The sequence below is a fragment of the Mirounga leonina genome, unplaced genomic scaffold (assembly GCF_011800145.1).
Source record: "Mirounga leonina isolate KUSES-001 unplaced genomic scaffold, KU_Mleo_1.0 Mir_151, whole genome shotgun sequence".
Lineage (NCBI taxonomy): Eukaryota > Metazoa > Chordata > Mammalia > Carnivora > Phocidae > Mirounga > Mirounga leonina.
The window spans coordinates 36,464,106-36,477,129 of NW_023270377.1; the positions used below are offsets into that span (position 1 = coordinate 36,464,106).

The 13,024-nt window shown below is 38.6% G+C and overlaps 2 protein-coding genes across 3 annotated transcripts in view; both read right to left on the reverse strand.

Moving 5' to 3' along the window:
- The window catches only part of LOC118012593 (HIG1 domain family member 1A, mitochondrial-like), an 11,249-nt gene extending 6,755 nt beyond the window's left edge, over positions 1-4,494 (reverse strand). The window contains exon 1 of the mRNA XM_035008311.1: positions 4,397-4,494. Coding sequence (XP_034864202.1) covers positions 4,397-4,494 — 98 coding nt within the window. The remainder of the gene's footprint in view (positions 1-4,396) is intronic.
- The window catches only part of PLCL1 (phospholipase C like 1 (inactive)), a 364,534-nt gene that overhangs the window by 198,837 nt on the left and 152,673 nt on the right, over positions 1-13,024 (reverse strand). The window lies entirely within an intron of this gene.

Genomic DNA, 13,024 nt, shown 5'->3' on the forward strand with positions numbered 1-13,024 from the left:
GAAGGAAAAGATTAATGGAAGTAATATCTGTTCCTAAAATGTAGAATGTTCTGATTTTAGTTAGCATATACACCTAGAAAATGAACATATATGTTATGAAAATATATATATATATATATATTCCCATAGGAATTAGAAACTGTTCCCAATTTTAGTATAGTAATTCTTGACATACCATTCCCAAATCCTTAAGAGATTTCTCAAATGTTTCTTCTCAGAGAGAAAATTTCTTTCAATACTTTTTTATCCTCTAAATTAAAATAAATCACCATTATCACCTGTCAAAAGCTCTTCCATTATTGCCATATAGAAGGACAAAGGAACAGTGCACACTGCAGACTACCAAAAACAGTTCCTGCCATTAATGAACTTAAACATGAAATTCATAGAAGTCTGGAGGTGCTATCACTTACAAAGCTCCTCCTTTCTGAATGTAATCATACTTTAGCCAAAAAATTTCTCTAAAGCTTTTATTCCCAAGATGCACACATATTACATGATGCCACAGAATAATTGTAAATTACCACATAGTTCTTGACACCCACTATGATGATTGTTCATTAAAGAAACCACAGATGTCAAAATGATAAAGATTAAAAATCTCTCCCCATCATTTTGAAGGAAAGAGGGGGCAAGCCATCTGAGAAACTAAGTTGAGACTCTCTGCAGGCCTTCCTGACTTCAATTTCTATCCCAACACAGTGAACAACATAATTTGTGGTGTTTTATTCTACTTCCAAAAAGCTTTGTGATCAGACACCAGAAAACAAATTTCTAGTTCTCCAGCATTAGAAAATTCCAGCTTTTCAGTTGGAATGAAACCTGCAGATCATTTCTCTCAGTCACCTCATTCTAAGGTCTAAAAATGAGGATCAAGGTCCTACAGCTGGTATGGCAAAGCTCTCTCACAGGCCTTCAATTCTAACTATTCGTACCCAAATGATGGGGTACCAGCCCCAGTGCATATACTGGGACACAAGGCAGAAAAATAAAAGACCAGCCACATACACACAGAGCAAGATAGCTTTTTTGTCCCCTCATGGAGTTGTGTACTAGTTCTAGGTTGTGGACCAGTCAAGATTCACGCAGATATATCCTACTATGACATTGGTGTCTACTTAGGAAATTAGCAAAAATGGGACAACATTAGAAAAAAAAACAAACCAACTCTGGAATACACAAAGTACTATTAAAAACACTTAGAAAATATAATAAAACACTTAGAAAAGACTTTGATCCTTATAGATCTAATTGAATTTAGTAGGAAAGTATCAGTACATCAATCCAGATGCCTCTAAAATGGAGTTAGTGGTGGGGCACCTGGGTGGCTCAGTTGGTTAAGCATCTGCCTTCAGCTCAGGTCATGATTCCAGAGTCCTGGGATAGAGTCCTGCATTGGGCTCCCTACTACCAGGGAGTCTGCTTCTCCCTCTCCTTCTGCCCATCCCCCTGCTTATGCTCTGTCTCTCCCTCTCTCTCAAATAAATAAAGTCTTTTTAAAAAATAAAATAAAATGGAGTTAGTGGTGAAATGCTGATCATTGATATATTAACATATTAAGCAAGTGTATAATTCTGGTCCATTTATAACTTTCAGGTATGAAATGCCTCTAGGAATTAGAATCAAAAGAAATTATTAAGAAACCCATAAATTCTGTCAGTAACTCAATCACCATAAGGTACTACCTAATAATTCTCAATAACCCAAGGAACTAACCTCTGATCAAAATAGGAGATAATCAACCTGCACTCAGTGTGTGTGTAGGATTTAGTGATTCTTACTTGATATCAAGACTCTTCCAGGGGCATCTGGGTGGCTCAGATGGTTGAGCATCTGCTTTCAGCTCAGGTCATGATCTCAGGGTCCTGGGATCGAGCTTCACGTCGGGCTCCCCCCTCAGCGGGGAGTCTGCTTCTCCCTCTCTCCCTGCCTCTCCCCCTGCTTGTGCTCTCTTGTGCTCTCTCTCTCTCAAATGAATAAATAAAATCTTAAAAAAAAAAAAAAAAAGACTCCTTCATAGCTGGGTTAGATCATGATCAATGCAAGCTGCCAGAGGCCTTCTTCTCCCTTGGGATTACCACGGCAACCACTGCCCACTCCCCACCTAAAAAGGCAGGTAAGGAGGTAACTCTACAGACAAGGAGCCCAATATGAAAACACAACATTGGTGGGTGTCTTCTGAGTTATGCCCTCTTATTAAATGGACGACCTTAGCTAAGCTGCTTAACTTCTCTGTACTCAGTTTTCCTCTCCTATAAAATAACACTGTTCCGAAGATTGCATTCAATGAGATAAAGTGTGCGAAAGCACCAGCAGTATCTAGCACATGGCAGTTCTCTACAAATGGTACATATTATTATACTATGTGGAAATATGACTCATTCCCATAAAAGCAATAATGTAGGATCCACATCAGAATACATATAAGATATAAAATACTATTTACCAAGAGGGGTCATGCTCTATGAGAGGCTCATCACTAGGAAGAATTTCAGCATTGATAAATTTAATGGCTTCTCCTACTGATAATTGGGTGCTGCTTCCACAAAAAAAAGTCATTTCTCCCCTTTTCTTACTATCATACCTTAAATCCACAAGTAGCTTGCTCCAGTGAATTAAAAGGTAAGCACTAACTGGAAGCGGAAACAAAATAAGCCATTATCAATGAATTTCACTTAAGCAGAGAGTAGTTTATCACATTCTTTGGCTCATCAGCAAGAAAGTATGGACTTAGAGCTGGGAAGGTTTAAGACAGGACATAAACTTTCACTACTTGACTATATTGCCAATAAGGAGCCTCAAGGGTATACTCCAAGGCTGTCCTGACTCATGCTTCAGAAAGGACCTATTTGCTCAGGCAGGAAACACAGTGATAGGGTCCAATCAGTCCCAGTAAACTGATCATGAACACTCACCACACAGAATGAGTTCAGACAACTGTCCTAACCAACCAAAAGAGACTGATTAGTCTTTAAGTCTCTTGATTGGCCTTGTGGACCGTTAAATATTTATCAGAAAACAATCAATCACTTAATCAATGGGACTTCTACCAACCCAAGTCCATGTCCCTCAGTCATATCCAACAACCAACCAGTTCAGAGGGTTAAAAACCTCAGTTACTTTGATGCCAACCTGCCAGCCTTTAATAAAACATCTTTCCTACATACAGTGCCCGTATGTTCATCAGGATTCTTTTTGCTAAGTGACAAAAACCAAAGTTAGATCAGCTTAAGCAGAGTAAAAATATATAGGAAGCATACTAAAGTATCTACGTTATTAAGGGACTGAACACTCAAACTGCAAGAAGTACACTTCTCTCCACAGTCTGACCCTTTCACTGTAGATTGGTTTCCTTTTTGGGGCAGCAAACCTAGTTATCAGAAGCTCCCGGGTTTCACACATTATAAATTCCCCCAGCCCAAAGGAAATTTTTCCTAATTCATTTGAAAATCTCAGGGGAAGGACCAGCTTGAGTCAGATGCTCACTATTGACCAGTTCACTGTGGCCCACTGTGGTGACAAGAGAAATGATGGAGTAGGAAAGAGTCATATAAAGAATGAAGCAGTGCCCACTGGAAGCTTGAGCCATTCCCAAAGGTAAGGAGGCACTGTTCCCAAAAGAAAGCAAAGGATAGTGCTGGATAGACAACAAAGGCAATCCACTATAGGTATTTATATGCAATTTTTATTTTAAAATCAGCATGGTGTGAAAACATATATGTTTGTTCATTTTGTAACTAAACCTTCACCAAATTTAACCACAAATTGTATAGCCTTTCAAGTCAGGTACCCTATTGTATCCCTGATCTCCTCAGGCCACTATTTCCACTATTGCCACCTCTAGACTCTTAGCTGAAACACAATGAACCTCCTAAGTAGCAAATTCTACAGGAAGAAATGCATTTACAATGATTTCACAACCATGCTTCTCTTGTCTAAAGCAGCCCTTAGGCAAGAATTATTTTCTTGTTATTCTAGGTGTCTAATTTTGACCTCAGATAACCTAAGAAGTTTTTGCAAGGCAATTTTATTACTGGAAACAATTTCATTATAGGAGAATATTAAGCAACTGGTAGAGTGAAGTCAAAAGGTCAGTATGCACATATAAACCACTTTCCTAGTTTACAATTCTGCCTGCTTATATTTAGCAAATTCTGAAGTAGCAAAATAGACTCAGTAGAAATATTAAAATATTTTTAAATTATCTTATGTTAGCATTTTTAATTATTTCCTCCAGAAACATATGTGCTGACTTTGATATTTGCAGTACACAAAATATTTTCAAGGCACTGGTTCTGGGGTTTACAAGATGGCTAATAATGAATCTTTTGTTGTCTTCTTCCTCTCTTAAGTGAAATGATCTCTTAATATCATTTGATATGCCATAAATCCTTACCTGTTTAAATCCATGTGATCGTGGTATACATGATCTTTGGAAAACAAATGTCTACCCATAGTCACATTCAGGTAAACAATTTCCAGAACATTAATCATGTCTGATCTCCCTTCCTGAGTGATCAGAGGTCTTCCAGGTTCAGGTGCTGGACAGGGTACAATAGTTCCCTACCCAGGTATAGAACTGAAGAATTGATCTCCCACAAAGCCACAGGAGCAAGGGAAGGAGAATCAGATCCAAAACAAAGGGAGATCAGACAAAGGACACTGCACTAGTTAGAGAAGCAGACAGTGAAAAAACTCATGAGTCAGGAGCATGGGTTTAATGCAACATCTAGTAAAGCTGAAGAAGAGCCACTGGGGCCCAAATTACTTTAAAAGAGCAAGAACCCTAGATTTTTCAAGAGAAATCATCTTTGCTATCCAAAATTCTACAACTCAATAGTCACCTGGGGTCTGGGTCTCCCACCAAAGCCCTGCCCAAAATTTCTGAGGATTCCTTAGGTGTGTAGAGGATAAGGATGGGGCAGAACTTGCATTCTCAAGGTCAGTTCAACTCCTACTTCCACAGCTTTGTCTGTCCTCCACCATTTGACCCAATGCCAAACTCAAGCTTTATTGAGGTCCCCATCCATTACCCCACTCACATAAAGCTTCCATGAAGATGAGAGACTTTGTCAATTATTTAAAGAGAGATATAAAAGGAGTATATACAAGAGCAAAGCAAACAATTTCAAATCAAACACTGAGCATCTCTTCTTAACTTATCTTTTGGCCATCCTACCACTGGATTATTTCCACAGGTCCCTTCACCCAGCTTTGCAGCATCTGCAAGCTTCTCTCTCCTCTCTTTCTCTGTTTACCTCTTTGGAAAGAGCACAACAAACTCCCCTCCTTATGGCAGGATGTCAACTTACCTCTTCTCCCCTGCGACCTTGGGTCTAGCCTCCAACATGTTCCTCTGTTTCACTTTGTGCCCCTAAGTGAATTTTCAAGCTGTTTTTACAAATAGAGCTTTTCCCTCCCTTCAGAACTTGGATGATAGTTGTTAAGATTTGGATTTAACTACTAATTCCCATTTCATAAGACTGAAGTGGAATCATTTGTCCCTAAATGGAGCTAATAAGGAGAAATGAGTTTGGGTATCTCTCCACTCCATGATTTAGGGACAGTGCAGCCTGAACTAAGGAGTGACTCCACATGATCATTCATAAGTTTGGGCATCTGAGTACAGTCTGGCAACCATTCTCAGCTTCTTCTCTGATCTCTCTAGTTGTGGGAACTGACTCTCCTTTTCAGAAATAAATTCTGACTTTTGGTTCATCAGAAAAGGTACATATAGGCAAATATTGATCATCTTTGAAATCTCAGGTAAGTCCCCTATGATCCCACATTCCACATTGCACCAAGCTGACTTATAAGAACTCTGGCCCCTGAAACCTCTCCTCACCCTGGCATACAGAGAAGCAGGAGAACTTTCTATGAAGGCAGGTTCCAAATCTGGTCTGATTCTGCTAAAACCACAGATGACACTGGCTCATGAGAAAAAGCAAAAAGGCAAACATGACATGGAACTAGAAATCCAGACAGGTCTTGGGAGATCCAATTTACTATCCCTCTGCCTTGGGTATCACAAGGAATTCAACACAAGTTACACCAAAAGCCTTCTACCCTTTTGGATTCATTTGACCAGTTAAATCTTTTATGATAATCTAATTGGGACATAATCTTTAGCCACCGGATATTTGTTATTCCCTACATAATGTAATCTGAATACAAATCACCCAAGAAAATGATAAATAGGCTTGATATATAGAAGTCCCCAGTTCACTCATCATTCATTGATTAACTCAACAAATGTTTATTGAGGGCCTACCATATGCCCACCAGCTCAAGCTCACAGGTTTTCTAGAAAGCTCTTGCCATGATTGTGTTCACCCATTTAAAAAGCCACACACTTACAGAAGAGGTTACTGTTTCCAAGATGCATGTGAAATCTACATGAACAATACTCCTTTCCTAGCCAGCTATCATAACAGGCCTGTCAAAGGAGCAAGGCATGGGTTTATCCTCATTCCCACTTTCTTTCCCTAAAACACATCTGGTTCTTCACTGTTCTTAAAGGCATCTTTGAGTTAACAAAACCAAAATAAAAGCTTTTTTATTTTTCCCCAAAACTGTTTCTATCCTAATGTTCACAGTTAATGGTGTCACCTTTCACCCAGTTGAAAGGTAGCCTTACAATCACAGTTGATGCTCCCTCTCTCTCACTTCTCATATCCAATCCACCAGCAAGTCTCTTTTGTTCTACCCAAAATCCCATCCACCATCCTGCAACCCATTTTTCACCATACCCACCACTACTGCCTAAACAAAGCCAACAACACTTTTAACCTAGACAATTGTAACATTTTCTAACTGGTGTCCCCATTCACTCTTAACCCCTTACAAAATCCATTCTAGCATCTAGAAACTAAACCCACATATGTCTTCTACTTCTCAATGGCTTCCCATCACACTTGAAATAAAATCTTTACGCAGTTACAAAGGGCCTGTATCCATCATTCTCAGTTTTGGCTGCTCATCAGAAACACATAAAGAGCTTTTAAAAATACCTAAGTGCCATCCAGATTAATTAAATCAAAGTCTCTGGAGGTGGACTCCAGCACTGGTTTGTTGTTGTGCTATTGTTGTGGTTGTTTTAAAGTGTGCTTTCAGAGTAGGGGACCCCTGCTCTCCATGTCTTCCTCTCTGAGTTCATCTCTTGCCCCATCCCCTCCATTCATTACTAGCCTCACTAGCCACTCTGAAGGCTTTCTTCAAACCACAGTTTCTCTGCTTTACCTGTAAAGCTCTTCATTCTCACCCTCCACCCCCCACCCCCCACCACTGACCATCTTCATCTCACTGGTTCCTTCTCATCATTCAGGTCTCTACCCAAATACATTACCTCTTTGGAGGCGTTCTGGGGCCACCTAATAATCTACACCAGTGGTTCTCAAGGTGTAGTCTCTACAGCAGCAGCAACACCCGACAACTTTTTAAAAATGTACATTTGCGGGCGCCTGGGTGGCTCAGTTGGTTAAGCAACTGCCTTCGGCTCGGGTCATGATCCTGGAGTCCCAGGATCGAGTCCCGCATCGGGCTCCCTGCTCGGCAGGGAGTCTGCTTCTCCCTCTGACCCTCCTCCCTCTCATGCTCTCTGTCTCTCATTCTCTCTCTCTCAAATAAATAAATAAAATCTTTAAAAAAAAAAAAAAGGTACATTTGCAGGACTCACACCAGGCCCTTATTAAATCAGGGGCCCTGAGGGAGAGAGCACAGGAATCTTAATGTTTTAATGAGTCCTACAGGTGATTCTGATGCACACTAAAGTTTGAGAAGCACTATTGTGTGTGTGTGTGTGTGTATGTAATGCGTGTACATATGTATATATTTATCTGACTACCTCTACCCTTCTACTCTTTTTTTTCTAAGATTTATTTATCTGACAGAGAGAGAGAGAGAGCACAAGCAGGGAGAGGCAGAGGGAGAGGGAGAAGCAGGCTCCTCACTGAGCAAGGAGCCCGATGCGGGGCTCAATCCCAGGACCCTGGAATCATGACCTGAGCCGAAGGCAGACACTTAATAACTGAGCCACCCAGGTGCCCCCACCCTTCTACTCTTTATTACCTGACTTTACCTTCTTCACAGCAGCCATCTGAAATTTTTATTTAATTTTTTAAATTGTCTGTCCCTCCCCCCACCCAGAATAAGCTCCCTGGAAACCTATGTTCACTCTTACATGCCCAATGATTAGAGTAGTATCTGACACATAGTAAGTACTCAGTAAATATTTATGAATAAGTGAACCCACAAACAAACCAATTTAGTCCCTTTCTCCCCCAGAAGCTCTAAGGGTTTGGTTTGGTTTGTTTCCCTCTAGAGTCAGGGCCCCTGAGGAAGATGTATACAGGGATCTACAGCAGAAGGTCTCAGAAAACAATATCAAAATCAAACCAAATGGCCATACACCAGGCAACTCTAGCTCTTCAGAAGGGAGTTTTTTTTAAATGTTGAACATGCTTGGCTCATATGAATGTGAAGTAATTGCTATATGTGACTAATGCACAGCTGGAAGGCCTCATTAAATCTCAGGTAGCCTGCCAAGGTATTTTTCCAAGGAAACAAAAAGGCAAGGAAAGAGCACTCAAGAAGGTATACGAAAGCAGAGATAAGGAGGGGGTTGGGCACTCAGGTCGGAAGCCAAAATAATCCCACCCCCAAAGGATATTCTCCCTTGACTCAGGACCCTGGAAATGGTGGTTTTCTGTTCATACGTGTGTCTCCTCCCACTCTACCCATACCACCGTTCCCAATAAATGAAAAGTATCTTTTGTTTGATTTAAATTTCTTTAAATTTTAGTGACGAACTTTGCAGATCTTTACATTTGTAACATCTTTTTCTGTGAATGGCCTGTTCGTGTAGTGTTCTTTTAGGCTGTTTGCCATTTTCCAGTTAATTGGCAATTAAATTTACTCTTATGTATCATATGTGCTGTCATTATTTTCCCTACTTTGCATTTCACTCTTGACTTTGTTTTGATGATTCCTCCCTCAGTCACAACTTAAATTTTTATTTAGTAAAATGTACCCATCTTTTGTGTTAATGTTTCTGATTTTATGTCAATAAATAGAAAGGCTTCCTCTACATCTAATACACTGAAATATTCACCCATACCTCCTATCCGTACTTCTGTGGCTCTATTTTTTTTTTTTTTTTTTTTTAGGTTTAACTCTTTCATCCATTTGGAGTTTATTTTGGTGTGAAGAATGAGGAAAGGTTCTGGGGCACCTGGGGGGCTCAGTCAGTTAAGCATCTGCCTTTGGCTCTGGTCATGATCTCAGGGTCCTAGAATCGAGCCCTAAGTCTGCTTCTCCTTCTCCCTTTGTTCCTCCCTACTGCTCATGCTCTCACTCTCTCTCTCTCAAATAAATAAATAAAATCTTTTAAAGAATTTAAAAATTTTAAAAAAGAACGAGGAAAGGTTCTAATATTATTTTTTTGTCCAAATAATAAGTCCATTTAGGAAACCCTATAACCTCAGCATTTAGCACAGTAAAACTGTACATAGTTGGTGTTGAATTTCTATCTACCAAATTATTGGAAGGGTGATGAAGCTACAAAAGAACTATGGATCACACACAAAAACAGATTCCAATAAAACATGTGGGTATTATGACTTTAATGTGACATTAATACATATTGATGTATATTTTAATAAGTAGACAAGTATTAATCAATGCAAATTTGGTTATTACTAATGCCAATTGCAACAGTAACAATAACTACTGTTTATCAAGCACTTACTATGCTTCACACACTGTAAGTGCCTTAAATATGTTAACTTACTCAATCCTCAAAATATGAGGAGTTTCTATTCCTATCTTAATTTTACAGATGAGAATACTGAGGCATCAAGAGATGAAGAAACTTGCTCAAAGTCCCATGACTAGCATCTGGCAGATTAACACCCTGAGATAGAAGCACTGAGAATTCTATGCTTTAACCACTATGTTACCCTGTCTTGTAGATCATTGTTGACCAAAAATAGAAAAAAAACAACAGGATGTTTTTGCTATTAACATCTAAAAGGTGTACACATTTTATTAGGACATTCTATGTTTCTAATTCTGTATTTCTAATCTGAAAATTGAAATGATATGCCCCTATCCCCACCCTCACCCAATCTCCCTCCAAAATTACCTTCCTCAGAACTCAATATTACCTTTGGCTACAATATCTGATAAAGGACCTATGAGGGTCCAACACAAGGTAACTCAACACTTGAACTATATCTCCCCTTACCCATATTCCTTCACATCTTTTAAGTTCAAAATCCCACCACAAATTGCTGCAATTTCCAAGCACGCCCTGATCTGAAATGTATGTACTACAGAGCTGCACTGAATAATCTGGTCTATGTAGCAAAGTCAAAAATTCCTTCTCAGAATCTTATGCTATAAGTTAGGTTTTTAAAGATTTGGACAAGATTATTCAAAATATTATTAACAACAACAGGTGTCATTTTGTAACTCTAGCTTTTATTTAGAAAAATGAGTAGAACCTTTGGTATCATGATGGCAACATAAAGGTCTTTTTGCTCCCTTCTGCTCTCAAAATTCTGAAACCACAAAGATGACAGGAAACAAAAACACAAACTCCAACTTCAGTGAAATGAAGAAGTGACTATAATCCAACATTTGAAGATGGAAAGCAGATGGAGGGAACATTTTAGCAGAGAGGAGAAAAATCAAGCCAATGACTACAAGAAGCAAGCCAATTTGCCCCTGGAAATGCTTACGAAATGGAGATGCTGGGTACTTTGGAAGATGAAAGTAAGGGCAGTTGCTAAAATGAAGGGATTTTTAGACTCTTTCAATCACTGGTGGGCTGCAGCTGGTTTGTACCAGCTTGCAAGGGTGAACTCTGCAGTGACCTCACATTGGTAGCTTGAAATCAACTATAAGATGAATATTTGGAGAAGGTGGCAAATGCTACAAATCAGAGTTTTGTTTTGTTTTGAATTTTTTAGAGAGCTAGTTGTTAAACATTTACCAGCACATCACAGCTCCCAAGTCCTAACCTTCAGCACCCACTAGAAATCTGAGGTTTATTTTCCAGAGAAAGTAAATGACAGAGGTTTCAGACTCAGGCACAGCAGTCACGAAAGAGGGCAAGTGAAAGGTACAATGCTGAAAACAAGCGCAATATGTGAAAATCTGTACAATGATCACAGAAATTGCCTTCAGGTTGCATTCCCCTTGTCAAGAGATTGGGGATCCTTCTCTGGTGAAACTAAACTGCCCAAGAGAAAAGGCTTAGGTATAACGATATTTTGTGGGTGGGCAGGCCCCTCAAAAAAAGATCTAGCTAACTTCTCTGATCAACTTGCGGTGAATTAGTCCATTTAGACATGCAAAGTCTACAAAATTCATTTCCCAAACACACTTTTTCAAGAAGCCACTACAAGTTATGCCTTAACCAAAACCAAAAAATAAACTAAAAAGGAATAGGACATGGATTTAGAAAACAAAGAGAGAGGCAGTGGGCCCTCCCAGAGTAACAGCTGTGCCTCAGGCCCTGTGAACACAGTGCACACAGGGGCAGGAGGCAGAGGACTCTAAGAAGCAGGAAAAAAGGGGAGTTGGTAAATTATCTGGCTGCTTGAGCATACAGAATACTGTACTGGAGATATTTTGCAGAACTGTTAGAGGACATTGGAAGACATAGCATTCCAAAAACATTAAAGGGAAAAAATGAGGCAATTATTAACTCCAGCTAAAAATAACAACAAAAATAAGAAAAGAAATGCAGTCACACAAGAGATCACTCAACTGTGGAAAGCACTGACATAGTCATAAGAAGATACTGGGAAAAGATGTAACTAAAAATTTAGACATAATAAATTATATAAGGAAGAAGTAAAGTTTTTAACTTTACTACATAAACCAAATTATTTAGTGCAGTTTTGTTTCATTTCAAATCATTTCAAATCAGAGCATGCTTGGAAACAACAGCAATTTATGTGGGATTTTGAACTTAAAGATGAGGTATAAGTAAGTAAAGATCCTCATATAGCCTAATAGAAAGTAAAAATGATTAATCAAGAGGCATATTATTTTCAAATAAGGAAGTAAATGTCAGAACAAGTAGCTAAAAACATTGAAGTGGTTCTTCTAGTAAGTGAAACAAGGCAGTAAGAGAAGAGAAAAAAGAAGTGTTTTTTGTCATATGCTCTATAAAAATATTTGATTTAATAATTTTCATATAATACTGTCACCATAATTGTTTAATTTAAATAATTAAGAAATAAAGGAATAAAGAAAAATAAAAGTTTATAAATTACGGGCAACTCCAGCAAATGTGGCAGTTATTCTGATATTCTAGTAATAATGGGATTCCTGCATTGTTACAAGAAAAATTTCCAAATCAGGAGAGATCTGTTTAAAACATCTTGCAGTAAACCATCCGAGTATCCATCATCAGGTACTATAGTCAAAGCCTTAGTTATGGATCATTAGACAAGAGTACTTGTGATGACGATGTCAAGGATAAATTAGGACAGACTTATCTTCCAATCTTATCTTTTGGAGGAAGCCACAATCTTTTTTTGGGACAACCATACTTACTCATCAAATGTTCATAATAGATAAAATTTATGTATCCTTTTTGTATTTCCAATTTCATTTTCTAAAGAAGATAGAAAAATTTTTTTCTCTTTATAGTTTTCTTCATACTTTTTATTTCCTGCTTTGAAATGCCAATCTAACTTCTAGAAAAGAAAATTGATTTCATAATTACTGAGGCGGGGGGAGGTTTAGAGTGGTAAAAACAAGAGGCCCAAAGCTTAGTGGTAAGGAAGAAATACATCATTCTTTCTGGAATTTTGGTAGGGAAAAGACTAAGAAACTCAATGAATGGTATCAGGGGTTATGCGGGGAAGAATTTTCCAGATAGGGAAAATCTGTGTTGTACAAAGACAAAGAGAAATGATGCAATTAAGAAAGGAAAGAAAAGAAAGAAAGAAAGAAAGAAAGAAAGAAAGAAAGAAAGAAAGAAAGAAAGAAAGAAAGAAAGAAAGAGAGA